Source organism: Panthera pardus, unplaced genomic scaffold (genome assembly GCF_024362965.1).
Source record: "Panthera pardus isolate Hobbes unplaced genomic scaffold, ASM2436296v1 HiC_scaffold_12, whole genome shotgun sequence".
Lineage (NCBI taxonomy): Eukaryota > Metazoa > Chordata > Mammalia > Carnivora > Felidae > Panthera > Panthera pardus.
Window position 1 is genome coordinate 11,145,956 of NW_026526677.1, and position 23,795 is coordinate 11,169,750.

A 23,795-nucleotide genomic window follows, 5' to 3' on the forward strand; every position below is an offset into this window, starting at 1 on the left:
AACCATCAGAGACTCTTAAATACAGAGACCAAACTGAGGGTTGATGGTGGGAGGGGGGATGGAGGAGAGAGGAAAATAGATGATGGGCATTGAGGAGGGCACTTGTTGGGATGAGCACTGGGTGTTGTACACAAGCCAATTTGACAATAAATTATATTTTTAAAAATAATTAAAAAAATAAAAATAAAATCTGTGTACAACTGGACCCCCATGGTTCAAACCTGTTGAAGAGCCAACTGCCCTTCAGTGTCCTCCTGGAGGGATTTGAGGAGATGATGTTCCTAAAGTTCTCAGCACAAAACCTGCTTCACCAAGTTTCTAAAATCCCGTCTGCCCACATTTACTTCTGTCAGTTCCTTCTGAACAAGAGAAAGGAGACGTGGTACCAGCCTGACAACTACTGGCAATGCTCCTTCAAAGGTGTGTCTGAGGAGATGCTCCAGATGAGGCATGGACTTGAGGCTGAGGCTGCCGATGAAGGACTCATTTTAACTTATTGATGATGGGGCAATGAATAGAGTTTTTAGTCAGCAGACTGGAAGAATGTGGAATCTGAGGGGTGGCTAGTAAAGGAATAGGCTAGAATGCTCCTAATTCTGAGCAGTGAACTTTGAGAAGTATCAGCACATCACAGCCACTTATCTGGAGAGTACTGGATGTGGGAGCGCAGCCAACGAGGCGCCTCACAGAGATCAGAGTGGAGATCTGAGCCCCCACGTGATGACTCAGTCTGTGCCAGACACGGAAGAGAAGCCAACACCTCAGGAGACGCCAGGCCCCCACCTCTGTGTTCTGGAACACACCAGGTATGCACCGCTCTTCACTCTTCTTCACGATTCTGAAGGGCACCTGAGGGGCTTCTTGGGTAAATTCCGGGATGTGGAGACAGGACCCTGACTCTGGAGACAAACAGAGCCCGGGGAAGGGCTGGGGCTCTGGTGCAAGGCGTCTGCTTCCCCGGGAAAATGGCAGCTCTGAGAGGGGCTACGTGGTATTTCGTCTCCCTACTGTCCTGCCTCCCTTCCCTGTATCCTCACTTACGCTTTCCTGAGGGAATTGCCTTTATGGTAAATAAGCTTTCCTCTGGTTGTGTTTCCCAGGGGACCCGTGCAGGAGTGTTGTTTGTTATCAAGGTGATTAGGGGAAAGTTTTTCTTTCATCGAGTAGGAAATAGGCTTTGCATAATTGTACAGAAGATGGTGGGATGCCTCCAGTAACATATTTTTGGACCTCAAATCGAGGAGAATTCGTGTTTGGATCATGTGAGCATCCTTTCCCACGCAGGGGGAAAGAGGGGGCAAAACTAGCCTCTGAATCCTTTAATATTAGTTTAATTACTGTGGGGTACAGAATGGACAAGATAGGGATGCTGGGTGGTGCGTTGGTAGTGTTTCACAAACATTGCCACGGTATAAACACAAGACCAATAAAACACATAAACGAGGTAAAATCGTACTTAAAAAGTGGTTTAGGGGTTCTCCTTCCAGCAGGAAGTGTGAGGAGGTTTACAGAGCTCTCCTCAGGCAAACTGGTAAAAATTCTTAAGAAGCATTTAATGTGTCTACAAATGGTCAGAGAGCAAATGAATACTATTTACTGAAGACAAATCAACGAAAACACAGGGACAGAAAGCAAGAATCTGTGGTATTTGAATCTAGACTCACTCCCTCTGTGACCCCTCCCAGCTCCCACTCAGACGGCCATCTTCCTGACCCGGGGGCAGGACCTCGACATTTGGCAGCCTGCCCCCCACTACCTGTTGTGAGGCTAAGCTCCAGGTGAGTGTACCTGAGACGTGAGGCTCCTTCTTTTCTTCTCGACCCCCTGCTTGAGGATGAAGGCTCTTCCTTGGGCACAGCATGGCTGAGAATACTGGGTCCTGACTGCCCCACTCCAACGCATGAGTTGCGTTCCATACTGTGAGAGGCAAGCTGAGGGGACCTGGGTCTGTTACCCTACCCCACTGAGCACGTGGCTCCTAAAGTAGTGGTGTCATTCATAGAGAAGTATGTCATTATTCCTATACCCCAGCACTAGAGCTATGATTTACTTTTGTTTGTTTTTGCCTGGGGGTAGGGAGTAGTAGACCATGGAACAGAGGTCTCCAAATCACTCCCCAAAGGAAGCAACTTTGTTTTTTTTCTATTTTCATTTTTCTTTTTTTAATTAATTTATTGTTTAACTTACATCCAACTTAGCATGTGGTGCAACGATGATTTCAGAAGTAGATTCCTTAGTGCCCCTGACCCATTTAGCCCCTCCCCCCTCCCACCACCCCTCCAGTAATCCTCTGTTTGTTCTCTATATTTAAGAGTCTCTTGTGTTTTGTCCTCCTCCCTGTTTTCATATTCTTTTTGCTTCCCTTCCCTCATGTTCATCTGTTTTGTCTCTTAAATTCCTCATACGAGTGAAGTCATATGATCTTTGTCTTTCTCTGACTAATTTCTGTTAGCATCATACCCTCTAGTTCCATCCACGTAGTTGCAAATGGCAAGATTTCATTCTTTTTGATTGCCGAGTAATACTCCATTGTATAGATATCCCACATCTTCTTTATCCATTCATCCGTCGATGGACATTTGGGCTCTTTCCATACTTTGGCTATTGTCGATAGTGCTGCTATAAACATGGGGGTGCATGTGCCCCTTCGAAACAGCACCCCTGTATCCCTTGGATAAATACCTAGTAGAGGAAGCAACTTCATTTGAAATAGAGTGTGAAAGTGAAGCCTAAATGTTCTCTCAAAAACAGTGTAGATGGTAATGAAAGGCAATTGAAAACACATCAGTAGATTAACTGAAGATATATGCTAAATCATACACTGGCAAGCTTCACAGGGGAAAATGGAATAAGGCCTGCCTGGGGCCGGAACAAGTTTCAAACACTGACTTGGAACTCTTTTCTTTCTTTTTTTATTTTTTTTAATTTAGTTAACCCATAGTGTAATAATGGTTTCAGGAGTAGAATTTAGTGATTCATCACTTACCTATAACACCCAATGTCCATCCCGACAAGTGCCTTCCTTAATGCCCATCACCCATTTAGCCCATCCCCTCACCCACCTCCCCTCCAGCAACCCTCAGTTTGTTCTCTGTCTTTAAGAGCCTCTTAAGGTTTGCCTCCCTCTCTGTTTTTATTTTTCCTTCCCTTTTCCTATGTTCATCTGTTTCATTTCTTAAATTCCACATATAAGTGAAATCATATGGTATTTATCTCTATCTGACTGATTTGGCTTAGCATAATACACTCGTTCCATCCACGTTGTTGCAAATGGCAAGATTTCATTGTCTTTGATCAACGAGTAATATTCCCTTGTGTATATATATATATATATATATATATATATATACCACATCTTCTTTACCCATTTGTCAGTCAATAGACATTTGGGTTCTTTCCATGACATAACACTTCCATAATATTGTTGATAGTGCTGCTTATAAACATTGGGGTGCATATGCCCCCTCAAATCAGCATTTTTGTATCCTTTGGGTCATAGGGTAGTTCTATTTTCGTTTTTCTGAGAAACCTCCGTACTGTTCTCCAGAGTGGCTGCACCAGTTTGCATTCCCACCAACAGTGCGAAAACGTTCCCCTCTCTCCGCATCCTGGCCAATACCTGTAGTTTCCTGAGCTGTTAATTTAGGCATTCTGACAGGTGTGAGGTGCTATCTCATTGTGGTTTTGATTTGTATTTCCCTGATGATGAGTGATGTAGAGCATCTAGAACTACCTCTTTAAAGAGCTTGATGTGTGTGTGTTGGGGGCGGGGGGGGGGGGGGGGGGGGTGGTGGTCACCTGGGTGGCTCAGTCAGTTAAACATCCGACTTTGACTCAGGTCATGATCTCACAGTTTGTGAGTTTGAGTCCCGCATCGGGCTCTGTGCTGACAGCTCGGAGCCTGGAGCCTGCTTTGGATTCTGTGTCTGCCTCTCTCTCTGCCTCTCACCCACTCATGCTCTCTCTCTCTCTCTCTGTCAAAAATAAACATTAAAAAGATTTTAAGGGAGCTTGATTTTGATTGCATACCTTTGTGGAGTCATTCAAAATGCACTGAAAGGGCACTGTTGAAAAGAGTAGAGCAGTCAGCCTACAATTAGTGGAGATTAATCACTGCTTGAGGGCAGGGAAAGAAGCAGTCAAAGCAAGCCCTGAGAAAACCAAGGTCATCCCAGGGTGACTGCGGGCACACCCACGGCTCTGTTCCCTGGAGAGAAACATCAGAGGCTTCATACTGGGTGGGGAGAAATAAGCTTACTAAAATAGTCCTGCCAGGGAATATAAACGTAAACAAAGAAATAAAAATAGCAAGCCGAGGAGGGGTACAATTCCCAGAAATGCTACAGTATATTACCTAAAATGTCCATTCTCTAGCAAAAAATTACAAGACATGCAAAGAAGCAGAAACACATTAGCATAGATAAAGAGAAGCTTTTTATAATGCTAAAGGGGTCAGTTTCACCAGGAAGACACAATTACAAACATACATGCAGCTAACAATGGAACACCAAGTTATGGTGTTATCGGTAGCAAAACCAGACGTTGAGGGAGAAATAGATAACTCAACAATCACTGTTAGAGACTCAATGCCTCAATCCAATAATGGATCGAACAGTTAGGCATAAGGTCAAAACTGATATAGGAGGCTTGAACAAGCTATACACCAACCAGACCTGATAGACTTATGGAGAACATTCCATCCAACAACAGAAAGGCTTTCTTCTCCAGTGAACATAGATTAGTCTCCATAATAGACTATCAACTAGGCCATAAAGCAAACCTCAATATATTTACAAGGATAGAAATAATACAGAGTATGTTTTCTGACCACACCAGGAATGAAGTTAATGGTTAATAATAGAAGGGAATTCGAGAAACTCACACACACACACACACACACACACACACACTAAGTAGCACACTCCTAAAAAGCAGGGGGTCAGGGAGAAAGCAAAAGGGAGATTAGGAAATGCATTCATGATAAATGACATATACTTATGAAATGCAGCTAAAGCAGTGTTCAGAGAGAAATTGCTACCTGAAAATACCTATTTAAAAAAGAGGAACAATCTTGGGGCTCCTGGGTGGCTCCGTGGGTTAAGCGTGTGACTTGGGCTCAGGTCATCATCTCATGGTTTGTGGGTTCAAGCCCCGTGTCAGGCTCTGTGCTGACAGCTCAGAGCCTGGAGCCTGCTTTGGATTCTGTGTGTCCCTCTCTCTCTGCCCCTCCCCTGCTCATGCTCTTTCTCTCAAAAATAAAATAAACATTAAAAAAATTCTTTTTGAAGCAAGCAGAAATATCAGAGCAGAAATTAATGAAATACAGAACAAAAATAAATACAGAAAAAGCAATGAAACTAAAAGCTGGCTCTTTGAAAAGACCAGCAAAATTGACATATCTTTAGCCACATTGAACGAGAAAAACAGGTAGAAGTCTTAAAAATTAAGAAGGACAGAGGGAACATTGCTACCGATCCTACAGAAATAAGGATTATAACCGTATACTATAAGCAATTATATGTAAATGAATTAGATTTCTTAGCTTAAATGGATGAGTTTCTAAAAGACACAAACTACTGAAAAGTCTCAAGAAAAAGCAATCTGAGTGCCCCTAAAGAGTAAAGACACTGATTGGCTTCTTAATAAAAGTAATTGCCCACAGAGAAAAATCCCAGGCCCAGATGGCCTCATGGGTGAATTCTACCAAGCATTTAAAGAAGAGTTACTACCAAATTTTCATAAACTCTTCCAAAAAAGTAGAAGAGGAGGGAACACCTACAAATTCATTCTATATGCCCCGTCTTCCCCTGATAGCCAGACAAGAAACTATATTACCATAAAGGAAAGCTACAGACTAATATCTCTTAGGTATCTAGATGCAAAAATCCTCAACAAATCACTAGCAAACTGAATCCTGAAATATATAAAAGAATGATAAGGTCGCCTGGGTGGTTCAGTCGGTTGAGCATCCGACTTTGGCTCAGGTCATGATTTCATGACTTCAGCCCCATGTGGGGGGCTCTGTGCTGATGGCTCAGAGCCTGGAGCCTGCTTCAGATTCTGTGTCTCCCTCTCTCTCTGCCCCCTTCCCTGCTTGCACTCTCTCTGTCTCTCAGAAATAAATAAACGTTAAAAAAGTTTTTTTCGTAGAAGAATGATATACCATGACTACGTGGGATGTATCCCAGGAATGTGAGGTAGATTTAAAGTCTGAAAATCAATTAATGTACTGCACCGTCACCTAGAAAAGTGCGCCATCAAAAAGAAAAACTTCACATGATTATCTCAACAGATGCAGAAAAAGCATTTGACAAGATCTCATACCCTTTCGTTATAAAAACACTCAACAACTAGGAATAAGAGGGAGCTTTCTTAACCCAATAAAGGCATCTATGAAAATCCCGCAGCTAACACAATACTTAACAGTGAAAGATTGGAAGCTTTCTTGCCAAGAGTAGGGATAAGACGAGGTTGCCTGTTGCCACCCCTCCTGTTGTCAACATTATGCAGGACGTTCTAGCTCAGCAATTAGAAAATGAAATAAAATGAGAAGCATTCAAATGAGAAAGGAAGAAGCAAAACTGTCTCTATTGGCACATAACATCGTTGTGTAGGTAGGAAATCCGAAGGACTCCACTTAAAATCCATTAGAACTAATAAACTAGTTCAGGAAGGTACAGGGTACAAGATCAATATACAAACATCCCTGTAATTCTATACACTTGCAGTGAACAAGCTGAAAATGAAATTAGTAAGACAACACTATTTACAAACATCCAAAAGAATAAAATACTTAGGAATGCGTTTCGTACAAGAAGCATAAAATTCAACGCTACAGAAACATTATTCAAATAAATAAGGTGTAGTTAAATGAAAAGAAATCTTATGGATTAGAATATTTAATGCTCTTACAGTGGCAATAGGCACCAAGTGACCTATAGAGATTCAGTATTCTCTCTCTTACAATCCCAGCCAGCTACTTTTTAAAAACTTGATACACTGATTCTAAAATTCATATGGGGGGCGCCTGGGTGGCTCGGTCGGTTAAGCGTCCGACTTCGGCTCATGTCGTGATCTCACGGTCCGTGGGTTCGAGCCCCGCGTCGGGCTCTGTGCTGACAGCTCAGAGCCTGGAGCCTGTTTCAGATTCTGTGTCTCGCTCTCTCTCTGCCCCTCCCCTGTTCATGCTCTGTCTCTCTCTGTCTTAAAAATAAATAAACGTTTAAAAAAAAAATTTAAAATTCATATGGAATTGCAGGGGACCCAGAATAGCAAAATGTTTTTGTAAAAGAACAAAGTGGATGACTCACACTTTCAGTTTCAGAGCAACAATACAAAGCAGTAATAATCAGGACAGGGTGATACCAGTATAAGGATAGACATACAGATCAATAGAATTAAATTGAGAGTCCAGAAATGAGTTCATCTATCTGTTTATACTCAACTGATCTGTGACAAGAGTTCCCAAACCATTCAATATGGGAAGAAGGTCTTTCCAACAAATAGTGTTGTTGGACAGCCATGTATGAAATGATGAAGTCAGACCCTTAGCTTATACCATAAACGCAAATTAACCCAAAATGGATTAAAATCTAAATTTAGAAGCTAAAATTCGACTCTTAGAAAAGACTCTTAAAAAAAATCTAAGAGATTTCTTTCTCTAGAAGGTCTCGATCTTCATGACCTTGGGTTTAACAATAGATTCTTAGAGATGAGACTGAAAATATGAGACACAGAAGAGAAACAGATCAAGTGGACTTCATCACAAGTAATGCTGGTCTTCAGAGGAGACCATCAAGAGAGTGAAAAGTCACCCACAGAATGAGAAAAAAAGTATTTGCAAATCGTATGTGAGATAAGGGACTTGTATGGAAAAAAATAAGGAAGTCTTTTAACTCAATACGAAGACCAATGACACAATTTTTAAATGTACAAAGGATTGGAATAGACATTTCTCCAAAGAAGATATGCAAATGCCATTAACACACGAAAAGATGCTCAAAATCATTAGTTATAGGGAAATGCAAATCAAAGCCACAATGCGGTACCAGTTCATATTCACTAGAATGGTTATAACCAAAAGGTCAGTCAATAACCAGTGTCGGCAAGGATGTGGAGAAACTGGGACTGTCACACACTACTGGTAGGAATGGAAAATGGTGGATCCACCCCGGAAAACAGTTTGACAGTTCCTCAAATGGTGAAACACAGAATTATCCGATGACACAGCCGTTCTACGCCACGTCTACACCCGAGAGAATTAAAAACATAAGTACACACAGAACTTTGCACATCGTTGTTTACAGCAGGATTTTTCATAATAGCCAAAAAGTGGAAGCAACCAAAATGCCCATCAACTGATGGACAGATAGACAAAATGTAATATATTCTTACAATGGGATACTCCATGGTCATAAAAAAAAAAAAAAAAGAAGGAAGCAATGCCCATGCTACAATATGGAGCAGTTCTTCCTGGGCCATCTTGCCACCTAATCCACATAGAACTCGTGTTGAAACCCAGACACAGAGTGACATATTTCTATAACCTAGAAAATTTCCCAGACACCTGTTAAGTGACTTTTGTAAGGCTCCATCATTTTCTTTTTCCTTTCTTTTTCCTACTTTTGCTATGAAGGGCCTGCTGTGGGCACAGTATTGGGATCTACAATCGTAGACAAACATGACTTGGCCTAAGTCTCCTTTATGAGCTATAAAGTCTACAGAAACAGAAACACGAGTGTCTACTTTCCTACTGATAACTTCTTACAGAAGAGCACAGAGTACTGTGCCTAGTGAGTAGTGAATAGTGAATCTGATGCTGTTAACGGCTGGTTTCTTCACAGAATGAGAGAAATTGTGGCTTCCAGTGGGATAGCTGTGGATGTTTCCTCAAATCAAAACCACGGTGTCCGGTTAGGGAAGGCTGTAACACCTGACACCTCAGGACACACACCAAACAAGCTGCAGAGATTCCTGAAGGAACATCTCAAACTCCTGGGGGTAGGTGAGCCTCAGCCAGGTGGAAGTTTTAGTGAAGAGAAACTAGAAGGTTTTTGTTTAATCTTGGGTGGGGGGGTGGGAGGGGTTGGATAGTTTGGGAGATAGTAGAGTGCTGGGAATCCCATGGAGGAGGCCTTGAAGGACACCAGGGTGTATACCTGTAGGGGTGACTCCAGGCAAGAGACAGGCAAGCTGTCACAGTGATGTGATTTTAGCTGTTGCCAGTACAGGGAGCAGATACCACGGTACCCAGCTCTACTCAGGAGCTCTTCTTAGTGACGTCTGACGGTCCAATCCACGGGTGGCCTCTGTGTTTGAACAGAGAATTCTTCTCTCTTGGAATGTTCACCGACGTCTGTATTTTATTCTACTCTGTCTTTTATCCAGGTGGCTCAGATTATGATTAGTGTGAAATTCATCATCTATGGGATCATTGGAATTTCAGTTCTCCATTACGCAACACCCAACGCCGGTTTCTTCTTGTTTCAGATAGGCTTCCCGATATGGGCAGCTTTACCTGTGAGTACATCTGACTTATACCTAAAATAACTGATAGTCAATTAACTCTTCATTCAGTCATCCATCAAATTGCGCGCTGGCCACCTGCAAAGGCTGCAGAGTTTTCAAACTTGCCGATCTAAGGTTCAATATTTAATCTCAGCCATTCTAGACCTTCTATTGTCATAGGAGCCTTAAGGTCTATGTGTTGGTGATTATTCATTAAATTCTAGGTAGCATACAGCCATACAGTAAAATCCTGCTCGTTTCCTTTAAGAGACTGTATTGGGTTGGGTTATTAGATAATTCCTGGTTCACCCACAGAGTTCTCTTCAAATATGCATAGAATATTGAAGTGTTGAAGATGATGGTCATGTAGTGAACAACTCTTCCTTTGAACTTGTCTTTTTTCCTGGCCAAAGCTACTGAGATGAGAATCATGGGATATGAGTGCACTTAGTCCCTTCTCTGAAACTCAAGATAAATTTAGCTCTCTTTTTAAATTTTTCTCTACCTTCCATGGAAACATTCACTGGATTCCTTTGATTTCATCCCCTCTGCTTTAGATAAGGATTTTCACCTTTAGATAAGGATTGTCAATTATTTTCATAAGGACGCGAAGACAGCCATGAAAATTTAGTCACGCACTGTATGTAGTTCAATAATCTGCCCTACTCAAAGTTTTGAAGGGATTTTCATAGGAAAAGAAAATACACACTAAGGGTAATTGATCCTTTAGACATGGCCAGTTAATGTGCAGGAAGAAGTGCTAATAAGCTCATTTCTCTCTCATGAGCAGTTTATCATTTCTGGATCTATGACAGTTGTGTCTGCAAAGAAGCAAACCAAAGCTCTGGTAATGTATCAGTTAATTCATATTTCATTTATAAATAGTGTGTGGCCTTGTAACACTCTGATATCCTATAGAAGGCCCAATAAGCCAGAAGTTCCTTGTTTTCCAGTACATTTGAGGACAAGTACAAATGTCTTTTCTTTCCACGAATTCATCTGATCACTCTGGGTCTGGATACAATCAGAAGCCTCCTCAGGTTTAGATAAGATCTATTCCCTTGGGTTTTCAGAACACAAATCTCCATGAGTAAAATTTGAGACAGACTTTATGGCCAGGAGTAACGTTGATATAGAGACATGAATCCCTTTAGGCTTGAACAGGGTAGACATTTATTTGGGCTCATCCATATCAGGGAAGGGAAAGAATAAAAGCTCACAACTGATGCTTTTTCCTGTGGCATATTTTATTCAGCTGTCAGCTGCCTCCAGCTTTCCTTTGCTCAATTGTGGGTTTCCATTTAATTTAACTGCGACACAGTTAATTAGTACCCAGAAGAGGTATTAAGAATTATTTGTGAATATCTCTCCTGGGAAAGGTTTATGGAGGCCTGTAAGAAATCAGAAGTTAAGGGTCCTGAATATTTTCGGTGAATGAACTTTTTCTGTATTGCAGCTAAGAGGAAATCTGAGAGCTAACACTCTCAGCACAGTTGTTTCGAGTATCGGAATTCTTATTCTTTCACACAACTTAGTAAAAATCACCTTCATGAACTGTGACATGGAAGATTTATGTCCTGGTGTCACATCAATTGTAACTGTAAGTATTTTTCTTCTGAATGCTGAAAAGCCTGCCTACGTATGAGGCCCAGGATCAGGAGATAAGAGATGATAGGCACAAGTCTAAAAAAGGTTCCTTCATTTGAATGGATCCATAATTTCTAGGTAAGTCCGATGTCGTTTTAACAAGAGACAAAATATTTGCATTCAATACGAACAAGGGCAGGGAACCCAAAATCCCTTTATGCCAATTTGATACCTTCACGAAAAGTTGCAAACAAATGTACCAACGTTATTTACTTCTTGGTCCGTGATTGGGGTGATTTCTATTGTCTGCTTTATATTTTAATGTTCCTACAAATTTTCTACAGTAAATATGCATTCTGTATACAATTAGAATCCAGGTAAAACCAGGAAAACTCTCTGATTTGAGGAGAGCAGGGAGCTGAGAGTCAGGAGAAACCAAGGCATCTCGAGTTTGTGGGAGAGCACACTTGAGAAGAGAGATCTGCAAACAGATAATTCCAGATCTATACCTAGGTCCCTTTAAATATTAATTACAGTACTTATCAGTGCATGTGCGTGAAAAAATACCTGAGGGCAGAGGAAGGATCACCCCAAATGATTAGAGGGAACAGTACACAACATTCACCTAAGGCCAGGTATAGAGTCTGTTTCCATCTGCCAGCCTGTAAAAATGTCTTGTAACTGACAAGATAACATTACAATGTCTCACACATAATAAAAAATGACCAGACATACAAAGAAGCAAAATAATATGTTCCATAACAAGGTGAATCAATTGAAACAGTCTCAGAAAAGACACAGATGTTAGAAGTAGCAGACAATGACCTTAAGAGTTACTTTATTCTGTGTTCCATCCTTTCAAGTTACGTGCAGACATGGAAGATATATGTTTTAAAGTCCCACATTAAACTTCTAGAGAAGAAAACTACCATGTTTGAGAAGAAAAACTGGCCGATAAGATTAATGACAGAATTAAACATTCAGGAAAATAAAATACTAACGAACTTGAGGAAATAATACTAAAAACCATCCAAAGGAAAAAACAGAGGCACAAAATACACGTGAAAATATTAAAAGAGCATCAGTGACCAACGAAATAACTTCAAATTATTGAAGAGACATGTAACTGGAGTCCCCGCAGAAAGCGAATGTAGGACAGAAAAAAAATATTTGAATCAATTGGGTGAATCTTTCCCCAAATTTGGTAATACTTGTATACTCACAGAATCCAAGAAGATGAATAAAGCATAAGAAAACAAAAAAACAACTGTATCAGGGCACATCATAGTGAAATTTCTCAAAACCAATGATTGAAAGACAGTCTTTTTCTTTTTAGTTTTTTAATGCTCATTTCTTTTTGAGAGAGAGAGAGACAGAGTGCAAGTCGGGTGTGGTGGGGGGGAGGTGGCAGAGAGAGAGGGAGACACAGGATCGAAGCAGGCTCCAGGCTCTGAGCTGTCAGCACAGAGCCCGATGTGGGGCTCAAACTCACGAACTGTGAGATCATGACCTGAACCAAAGTCGGACACTTAACTGACTGAGTCACCCAGGCACCCCTTAAAGTAGGTTTCAGAGCAAGGTATACAACTAGGGGTGAAAAACGTCATTTATAATGATAAGGTGATTTTTTGGAAAAAATTAACGAGATAGTCATTGAATTCATAAAATAAGAATGAAAAGAGAAGCCAGACTGGGAGATAATATTTGCACAACACATGTCTGTCAAAGGACTGGCACCTAGGATACATTTCTGGAATATATAAAGAACTCTCAACAATGAAACACCAACAACTCAATTTTAAAAATGGGCAAAAGATATGAAGAGACTCTGCTGAAGAAAATATGTGCATATGGCAAATGGACACACGAAAAGGCATTTAATATGACTAGACTAGCCTTTCGGTGAATATAAATTTGTTTTTAATGTTTTTGTTTATTTTTGAGACAGAGAGAGACAGAGTATGAGCAGGGGAAGGGCAGAGAGAGAGGGCAACACAGAATCTGAAGCAGGCTCCAGGCTCTGAGCTGTCAGCACAGAGCCTGACACAGGGCTCGAACTCATGGACTGTGAGATCACGACCTGAGCCGAAGTCGGACACTTAACCGACTGAGCCACCCAGGCGTCCCTTTAGGTAAATATAAATTAAGAGCATTACAAGGTATGACGACCTACCTAACACAATATGCATCATTTAAAAAATAGTGGCAATACAGAATGCTGTCAAGGATGCAGAAAAACGGGATGTGTTCTGCATTGCTGGTGGGAATGTAAAATGGTACTCTGGAAAGTATCCCTCAGGAAAGTAGTTTGTCAATTTCCTAAAACACTAAAGATACACTTAACATGCAACCTAGCAATCTCACTCCTGGGCATTAGTCTCAGAGAAATAAAAACTGAATTCCACACAAAACCTGTGCTTGGTTGTTCACAGAAACTTTTTATGTCACACACAAAAACTGGTAACAACCAAGGGTCCTACCGCAGATAAATGATGACTCAGCTATGATACATACACACAACAGAATACCACTCAGCAGATAGAAGGAGTGAATGATTGATTCACAAAACAGCTTCTCTGGATCTAAAGAGCATCATGCTGAGTGAAAAACCGAATCTCAAAATATCACCAATTGTATGATTCCACTTACACAGTATTCTCAGAATGACGATATTATAGAGACAGAGAACAGATCAGTGGTTAACAGGGGTTAGCGATGGTGGAAGGAAAGGAAGTATGTGTGTCTATAGGAGAGCAGCATGAGGTATATCTCTGTGGAGATGGAATAATACTGTCTTAACTGTGGTGGTGGTTACACAAATCTACGCACATCATGAAATCTCACGGAATCACACACACATTATTCCGACGTTAATGTCCTGGTTCGATATTGCACCATAGACACATATGATATAACCATAGGGAGACAGTGGATAAGGGTAAATGGGACCACCTTGTGCTCTCTTAGCAACTGCCTGTAACTTCCTATAATTATTTCCATATAAAAGTTGAAAAAAATGGGAAAAAGGTAGAGTAGGCACTTCAAAAAAAGATACACAGACGGCAAATAAGCACCTGGAAAGATGCCACTAGTCATTAAGAAAACACAGATTAAGATCACAATTACTGGGCACCTGGGTGGCTCAGTTGGTTAAGTGTCCAATTTCAGCCCAGGTCATGATCTCATAGTTTGTGGGTTCAAGCCCCGCATCGGGCTGTGTGCTGACAGCTCAGAGCCTGGAGCCTGCTTCGGATTCTCTGTCTCCCTCTGTCTGCCCCTCCCCTGCTTGCTCAATGTCTCTCTCTCTCTTTCTGAAATAAATAAACATTAAAAAAAATTTTTTTAAACATCACAATTACCTATTACCACACATCTGCTAAAAGGGACTGACATCATGTATGAGAACCAGTACCAACTTGGCCCTGTAGACAATTTCAACCATCTTTCTGATGAATTACTATAAAAGAAACTTCAACCTCTAGGAGACTTCTGGTTTTGGTTAGGAGACCAGGTTCAGGAGGGGGATTGGATCCGTTTCTCCTTGAATCCCCAAATCCATTGAAAAGACTTGCTCCTATAGACACTGCATCTTTTCTGCTAGCTGAGAATGAACAATATTATAATATTAACAACATAAAGTGATCACTGTGGAAAGGAAAGTAACCAAGGCTATTTTTTTAATGCAGTCACTGTTGTGTTAAAATTCAGTTGACTTTTTTTCTTCTGAAATCCAGTTTGTCAAAAGCGCCACATATATTTTTAAATTCTGATTCAACCTGGTATCACCATTTTATATAATGCTAAGGTGCTCCCCACAATGGGCCTGAGGTGAAGCTCTGGGATATGGGTTTTCATAGGGCCATGGGAGGAAAATCCAATGCAACGGAATTTCATTCTCTTTAACAGGGTCTTGTGGTTATACTGATGATCCTGAACTGTCTGCAATTTTTAATTACACTTGCTCTGTCCATGCTCACCTACAGTGTGGATGGCAAGAGAATTGACTGGGTAAGTAGCAGTTCTTGAGAGAATGAGGGTGCAGCTGATTGTTTTATTTAGTGATGTGGGCTATGATTATTTGCATAATTTTTGAGAGAAACAAAGACAAAACGGGTGGTGTAGAATTTCTGAGAACCACTCGTTTCTTTTTTTCATTTTTTTAATGTTTAATTATCTTTGAGAAAGAGAGAGAGAAAGAGAGATTGTGAGCGGTCAGGGGTGGGGGGCAGAGAGAGGCAGAGGCTCAGAATCGGAAGTAGACCTCCAAGCTCTGAGCTGTCAGCACAGAGCCCGATGCGGGGGTCAAACTCACCAGCCATGAGATCATGACCTGAGCCAAAGTCGGTCGCTTAACCAACTGAGCCACTGAGGTACCCCTTTTAATTTTTTAAAAGAGTTTACTTATTTATTTCGAGAGAGAGAGAGAGGGGTAGGGAGAGAGAGAATCCCAAGCAGGCTCCACACTGTCAGTGCAGAGCTCAACTAGGGGCTCGGAACCCATGAACCGTGAGAACCCACGAACCCATAAACCTAAGCCACGATCAAAAGCTGGACACTTAACCAACCGAGACACCCAGGAGCCCCATGAGAACCACTCTTTATATGCTAACCATATTTCCAGCACACTGATTAATGCCTAAGACAATCAGAAACTTTCAACCATGTTGACACTGAGTAATTCCATTTTTTTGTTAGCTTATTGGTTCATTGATTCATGTATGTATCATACACAGAACATCTACTGGTGGACTGCACCATGTGGCATGGAAAAGATACAAAAATAAGTCCTCCGCTTGAATAATTCAAAGCATAATTAGGAACAACACCCCACGAAGGGGTAACTTATACTGTCGTGGTATTGTGCTGTAGAAACTCAGACTATCTCCAAAGTACCTGAAAGTTGTAATTTTATTCTCCTTTCCTGTAACAGCTCAGAAGTCAGCGGACCACATCTGGAGGTATAGCTTTAGCTTCTTCGTTGTGTGGCTTCTCTTTCCCTGTAGAAGTTGCTGCTCTGAGGCCTTCCTTCGTCAGCCGGATCTTTGCCATATGGCCACACCGAATTGCAAAAGCTGTTGCATAATTTAGCCACAAGCTGGGCAGTTGTTTGTGTAGTTTAAACCTCCGAGGTGTGCTATTTGAGGATGCAGATAATACTGAAAACTGGTAGACAAACAATTTCCTATCACGCTCTGTTCGCTGACCACCCGAATGCCCTATTCAACTTCCCTCCCCCAAAGTGAATGCACCACCCATTCACTTTGGAAAATCATCAAGGTGGAAAATCCAAAGTCTCATGCATTTGTTATAATTGGCTCAAAGTACAGGATTTCTGAGTGATTTGCCGTTTTCCCCTATAATTCTGGAACTGCTTACTTGTTACTTAAGAAGCTACTGAGTAGAAGTCTTGTTATCTGCCCTCGCTTCCACTCAGAGCCAAAAATAATAGCTGATTAGGAGGATTAAAAATCACACAAATCCCCACTTTGAAAAACAAGTCATTGATAACCTTAATGTTACCCATCCATAGGAATTATGATTCGCTTAGGCAGGAGTTGAGAAGCCCAAACAAGGATATGGCTTTCTCCTCTTCTCATTTATTAAATAGACCTTTATTATTATTAGTTTGCCCTCTTTGGGGGTTGCTTGATTTTTGCACCCCACGTTCTGATGGTGCAGGGGATCTGGGGATTGTTTCAGATGCCAAATAGTTCCAAGTTTTTGCAAGGTAGGCCTTTGAGCTTGTGAAAAGAAAATATCTTTAAACCATCAGGAATGGTAGAACAGCCTTGTTCTCTTTTTTTTTTTTTAATTTTTTTTAATGTTTACTTATTTTTGAGAGAGAGAAAGACAGAGTGTGAGTGGGGAGGGGCAGAGAGAGAGAGGGAGACACAGAATCTGAAGCAGGCTCCAGGATCTGAGCTGTAAACACAGAGCCGGACGTGGGGCTGGAACGCTCCGACCGTGAGATCATGACCTGAGCTGAAGTCAGACGCCCAACCTACTGAGCCACCCAGGGGCCCCCAGAACTGTTTAATGTTAAGGAGTGGGTGGGAATGTTTTTATTTTTTACTACTAAGAGGCAACTTTAAAAAAATTTTCTTTTTAATATTTATTTTTGAGAGAGAGCACAAGCGGGGCTGGGGCAGAGAGAGAGGGAGACCCAGAATCTAAGAGCAGGGTCCAGGCTCCGAGCTGTCCGCACAGAGCCCGACCCGGGGCTGGAACGCACGGACCGTGAGATCATGACCTGAGCTGAAGTCGGACGCCCAACCGACTGAGCCACCCAGGCGCCCCCAGCCTTGTTCTCTTTAATGGTGAATTTCAGGTCTGTATCCATGAGCGCTCTCTCAGTTCCATCCCTTGTATGTGTATTCTAGCCAGCAGGAAAAGAAAAGAAGCACACACACTGTATTTTAAGTGTGCCAGTCAAGAGTGGTTCACAGTAATTTTTCTTACATCCACTTGGCCAGGTCTTAGAATCTGGCCATACTGAGATGAAAACAGCCTTAAAATTAAACTCACAAATCAGTAGCCGTTTGCTCAGATAAATGCAAATGTTTTTTTTTAAGGAAATAAGAGAAAATGTAGCTTTAACCTCATACAAGTGTCTTTTAAAAAGTACCAAATACATTTTTGGAAAACACAATGATCATCCCTCATACATATAGAAAATCTTATATATATTCTCTCATGAAATCTTTACACATGTATATATAGGCAGACATAAAAATCATACACACACACACACACACACACACACACACACACATATATATATATAACAGGCGCAGATTAATTTTCTAGGCCTTCGTAAATATTTAGCGTTCCCAGAAATATCCAGGCTGCCTTTTCCACATTAAAGACAGAAAAGGAAAGCAACGATCTCCTATCTCTCCCTAGTTTGTGTCATCCTGGATATCAGTCAATTTTCTTTTTCCGTTACCTCCTACAAATCTCACGGATGTAGGGAAATAAGCTGAAAAACGTTCACACACATCCTGACACTGGGTAACTTGGCAGTGTCGGTGGTGACTGACCTTGACCTCTACTGTGCCCTCCCTGGGGAATATGTATTAAATCACAGCAGCTCAGAGTAACATGGGGTAGCCTTGGAGTCCAGGGTATACCTTACGGAAGAGGACTGGAATAAAACTCGGAGGATTTAGGTGAAACTATTCTGAATGATGCTTTGGCTTATTCACAGGTTTCTGCATTATCTTGCCTGAAATCGGCTTCCGAAAGTCCTTATCAAGGCTTGTTGAATCAGCCTTCCTTCTACCAAAATCTTGAGAGGAAGGACACATTGTTATACTATAACACCTGAGACAAGTACCGATGTGAGAGTATGCTTCTGCCACCTGCAGTCATGGAGATGGGAACTGGAAGAATAAAATGAGATAAGGCCAAAACCTTCTTTGGATCCTCCTTTGTTGACTACTATTGTATCAGTCAGCATAGGCCATGATGCTGTAATAAGATTTCATCCCTGAAACACCTGTGCTTATCATAACTTAACCGTATTAGCTGCATGTTCCATGTGACCTATTAGGTCACAGCCACCCCTGCCAATTACAGTCATATTAAACCGACACAGACTGAAGGGTTTAGCTACAATTCAGTAGAGGCTTGAGTACAGGTGAGAGACAGGTTTACATCACGGGCCATCGTTGGTATCATCTCTAACCAATCGAGCTTCTAATCAATAAAGGATTTCTCATTCTCTTTTCATGGAGATAAGTCTGGCTAAACATTACAGCCATTACCAATATCATAGGCAGCTTCTCAAATGTAAAAGACTAGTAACGTATTGTTTTGATCAAACATTTATGGTGATTATTTTTCTTGGGATAAAGAGGCCAGAGCACAAGTCTCTCTTACAAAAGCCTCCTCAATATAATTTTTAAAATTCCTTTTTCTCTTTTAAAATTTTTTTTAATGTTTATTTAGTTTTGAAGGAGAGAGAGAGACAAAGCGTGAGTGGGGGAGAGGCAGAGAGAGAGGGAGACACAGAATCCGAAGCAGGATCCAGGCTCTGAGTTGTCAGCACAGAGCCCGAAGTGGGGCTCGAACTCATAAACCATGAGATCATGACCTGAGCTGAAGTTGGACACTTAACCCACTGAGCCACCCAGGCACCCCAAAGTTCCTTTTCTTCTAAGTCTTCCCCCCCAACCTGGCTTTGTTGAGGTATAATTGACAAAACTGTAGTATTTTTAAAGTGTACATATGATGATTTGATATATGTATATATGGTGAAATGATTTTCACAATCAAGTCAACTCTACATCTATCACTCCACATAGTTGCTGTGTGTGTGTGTGTGTGTGTGTGTGTGTGTGTGTGTGAATGCTTAAGATCTACTCTGTTACCAAATTTCAAGTATATAATTCACTATTATTAACTATAGTCGCCATGGTTTATATCAGACCCTCAGAACCTTTTCATCTTTTCACTCTTTCTTTTTAAGATTTTATTTAAATTCCAGTTAGTTAACACACAGTGTAATGTTAGTTTCAGGTGTAGAATTTAGTGATTCAATGCTTCCATACGACACATCCTACAACTCTTTTTTGCAATAGTCTTCACTGAACTCTCAGCACTACAGTGAGGGTTCGATTCCCTATGGCACACTTCAAGGGAAGGACAATATATGTATCTGCCCAATTATATATCTAAATTGGAGGGAAAATCTAGCATTTTCCTTTTTGAAGTCATACACTTTTTACCTTTATAGAAATAAAAAACAAGAGCTCAGATGCTTACCACCACTCTACTAATGTGTAATTGACCTATAAAAAAACTGTATGTTTAAACTACAGATCTGGGGCACCTGGGTGGCTCAGTCGGTTAAGAGTCCAACTTCAGCTCAGGTCATGATCTCACAGCTTGTGAGTTTGAGCCCCACATCAGGCTCTGTGCTGACAGCTCAGAGCCTAGAGCCTGCTTCAGATTGTGTCTCCCTCTCTCTCTCTGCCCCTCCCCTGCTCATATTCTGTCTCTCTCTCTCTCTCTCAAATAAACATTAAAAATTAAAAAATAGGGGCGCCTGGGTGGCTCAGTCGGTTAAGCGTCCGACTTCAGCCAGGTCACGATCTCGCGGTCCGTGAGTTCGAGCCCCGTGTCAGGCTCTGGGCTGATGGCTCGGAGCCTGGAGCCTGCTTCCGATTCTGTGTCTCCCTCTCTCTCTGCCCCTCCCCCGTTCATGCTCTGTCTCTCTCTGTCCCAACAATAAATAAAAAACGTTGAAAAAAAAATTTTTTTTTTAAAAATAAAAAATTTAAAAAAAAATTAAAAAATAAAAAAAAATTAAAAAATAAATAAATAAATAAACTACAAATCAATTATGTGGAGTGCCTGGGTGGATCAGTCAGTTAAGTATCCAACTCTTGGTTTCGGCTCAGGTCGTGATCCCAGGGTTGTGGGTTCAAGCCCCATGTCGAGCTCCATGCCTGCTTGGGAGTCTCTCTCCTTCTCTTTCTACCCCTCCCCCTTCAAAATAAATACACATTAAAAAAAATAAAGTACCTGGGAGGGATCAGCTCATACATTCGCTTGCTGTGTTCAGGGAACCTCCTGGGAAAGGTTTAGAAATAGATTATCATAAAATGATGTTCCCTAGTCTTGCACTAACATCTAGTTAAGATTGAATGATGTTTGGGGACACAGGTATGTGTTTCTCCTATTTTCTTACATATGGTGGCTTTTCTCTTAGATTCTTAGATGGCTTGCTCAGGCTGTGCTGGTGCCTAAGGCTCATGTAAGTTTTCCTTGAGTTGTCCCATGCAAGGAAAATGTAGGCGAATATTAATCTTATTAATCTTATAAAAGCTATTTTATAACGGCACTAATTATTGGAGAAGGTCATCATTGTCTAAGGGCATTTCTTTTTCCATAAAAAAAATTACCCAACTCTCTGGCTGCAAATTTAATGTTGCAATTTCATAAGCCCTTAGAGCACTTCCAAGCTGTGCTGTGAAATGATCTCAATAGTGGGGATCATTTGCGAAGGTCAGGAAATAATTCTCCTAAAAGCCATATTCTGTCCAGAATGTGCAACACGGAGTATTTTGGTCCCCAAGACTGGCTAGCTAGTTTCCTTGGTGCTGTTTTATCCAATTTTACATAACAAATAATAAGGGTTTTTTTTTTTTTTTTATCAGGGTAAGTACTGTGATCCATGAAGAAGGTGTACTTGGTATGGAATTATATTCTCTAGGTGTTCATTATTCTTTTTTTTTTAATGTTTATTTATTTTTGAGAGAGAGAGAGAGACAGAGAGACAGAGAATGCATGGGGGAAGGGCAGAGAGAGGGAGACAATCTGAAGCAGGCTCCAGACTCTGAGCTGTCAGCACAGAGCCCGAGGCGGGGCTTGAGTCCACGAGCAGTGAGATCATGACCTGAGCCAAAGTCAGATGCTCAACTGACTGAGCCATCCAGGTGCCCCATAAGTGTTCCTTATTCTTGTTGAGAAGTAGGATATTGCGCAAAAAGGCTCTCGCTTCCAAAGGGTGTGTTTTGTCAATCAGGAGTCAACAAAAGAAAAATGGTAAAATACCATTTTGTCATCGTGAAGAATGAGTCACAATTTGTCCAGAGAGACATGAGAGAGGAGTGACAAAACTTTTGAGCTAATTATAGTATTATGAAGGTATAAGAAAAATACACTTTTTCCTAACAACACACAGAATAAACACAAATGCATTATTTGTCTTTTTTTCACTTTTTTAAAAATTTTAGCGAGGGATGGTGGGAAAAGGGCAGAGAGAGAGAGAGAGACAGAGAGACAGAGAGAGAAAATCCCAAGCAGGCTCCACAGTCAACGCAGAGCCCCACGAGTGGTCAGTCTCACGGATCATGACCTGAGCTGAAATCAAGAGTTGGACGCTCAACTGACACCCAGGTGCCCCACAAAATACATTTTGAGTATGGGAAGACAGAGTGCAGGAACTGTCATTGCTAAGAATTGGAATAAAGCCAGAAAATCATGGGATAATTCTTATCAGATTATTAGCCTGCATTAAACACAATGCCACCTGGGTCCTTTTACAAATTCAGTATCTAGGGACACCTGGGTGGCTCAGTGGGTTAAGCAGCCGACTTCAGCTCAGGTCATGATCTCCCAGTCCGTGGGTTCAAGCCCTGCATCAGGCTCTGTGCTGACAGCTCAGAGCCTGGAGCCTGCTTTGAATTCTGTGTCTCCCTGTCTCTCAGCACCTCCTTTGTTCACGCTCTGTCTCTCCCTCTCAAAAATTAATAAACATAAAAAAGTAAAAAAAAAAAACCACAACAAATTCAGCATCTAAATACTAACTTCTATGTGTTTATGCCTTGTCTTTCCTACTTATTCTTCTCATTGAAAATAACAACAGTGATTTTTTTTCCCCTTGGATATTCTCCTGGAAAAAAAAAAAAAGGCATTAAATTTCTATAAAAGGATGAATAGGTTTTACGGGTTGTAATTGAGTCAGAAAAAATATTTCTGTTTTCCTTTATTGTTTCTAGGTATTTTCTTCATATAGCATGCTTCACAAGATTTTTATAGTGCGCTCTAGAACTGGAGTTGGAGTTCCAGTAAAAACATCTTTGTGGGGCAGGAACACCAAAACTAATGGCTAATGTGTCATTTCAGCCTCATTGATGGGGTTCAACATATTTTAAGGCAAAGTATCCAAATGGAGCAAGCTTGCAGGCTAGGACCTTCTGTTTCCTCTCAGAGTGATTTGACGTTACTTATTACGTTACGTACTAGCCTTTCTAACTCGCCTTAATAAGACAGAGGTCACAACGTTCTTCAGTAGCCAAGACACAATGTTAAACGCTTATTAATATCATGTCTTTCCTGCTCAAGATTTAAAACAGTTCCATTGTCTAATGTCTTTCATTTGGCATAGCGCCCATGTTTTACTTTGAAGCTTTATGGGTGGGAATTGCCTATGGAATCATAAAGATTCGTCCTTCTACCTGATCTTCCTGGCCAACACACCCTCTGTCAGCAAGGGAAGTGCCAGGTTGTAAAGAACAATAGTATCAGGGGACACAACTATGGATGTTCAAGGAGGAAATCCAGACACCTACCAGGGCCAGTCGGGGCCAATGCCTTTCCCTCAGGAGGCACAGACCAATCTGCAGAACTTCCTACGGGGGAGCCAGTCGTCCTGGGGTGGTTCATGTTCCCCTAAATTAGCTGTAGGTCAAAGTTACAGGAAGACCTAAGAGAAGAGTGTGGAGCGATCACAGTCATTCCCGTATCCAGAGGACAATGGGGGCGTCATCAATAAGAGGCTGCGTGTACCATTTAGTCCAGTCTCCAAAATGTCCTGGATTTGAGAGCTCTGAATTTAAAATTTAGACGCTTACACAAAAGTTTCTCCAAATTATAAGGAGCTCCTTCAAACAGGAGGCAATTAATTTGCAAAGAGTAAAGTTTATTTCTCCTAACTCAGAGGCACTTTCTCATTTGCTGGTTGAGCCAAATCATGATTGGCTTGATGATCATTTGCATGTGCATTATGGCCAAAGCCTCCTTTTCTGTGTTCTGCCTCTATGCCTGCAATTGAAAATTCCTCCATTTTCCTTGGGGAACCAATCTTTGTAATCACTTCGATTTTTCTAGCAGTTAGACTATGTACATGTTCTTAATATCTGTTTCATGTGTTGTTTTTGAGCACAGAATTTGGGGAAGCCTATTGAGAATTA

The 23,795-nt window shown here is 41.2% G+C and overlaps 1 protein-coding gene across 1 annotated transcript; it reads left to right on the top strand.

Moving 5' to 3' along the window:
* Positions 1-720: 720 nt before the first annotated feature.
* LOC109246975 (membrane-spanning 4-domains subfamily A member 3-like) lies at positions 721-20,104 on the top strand. The gene is made up of 7 exons (XM_019415330.2): positions 721-806; positions 8,844-9,000; positions 9,388-9,519; positions 10,298-10,354; positions 10,964-11,107; positions 15,001-15,102; positions 18,302-20,104. The coding sequence occupies exons 1-7, from the start codon at positions 721-723 to the stop codon at positions 18,419-18,421; spliced, it is 798 nt and encodes a 265-aa protein (XP_019270875.2). The 3' UTR covers positions 18,422-20,104.
* Positions 20,105-23,795: the final 3,691 nt, after the last annotated feature.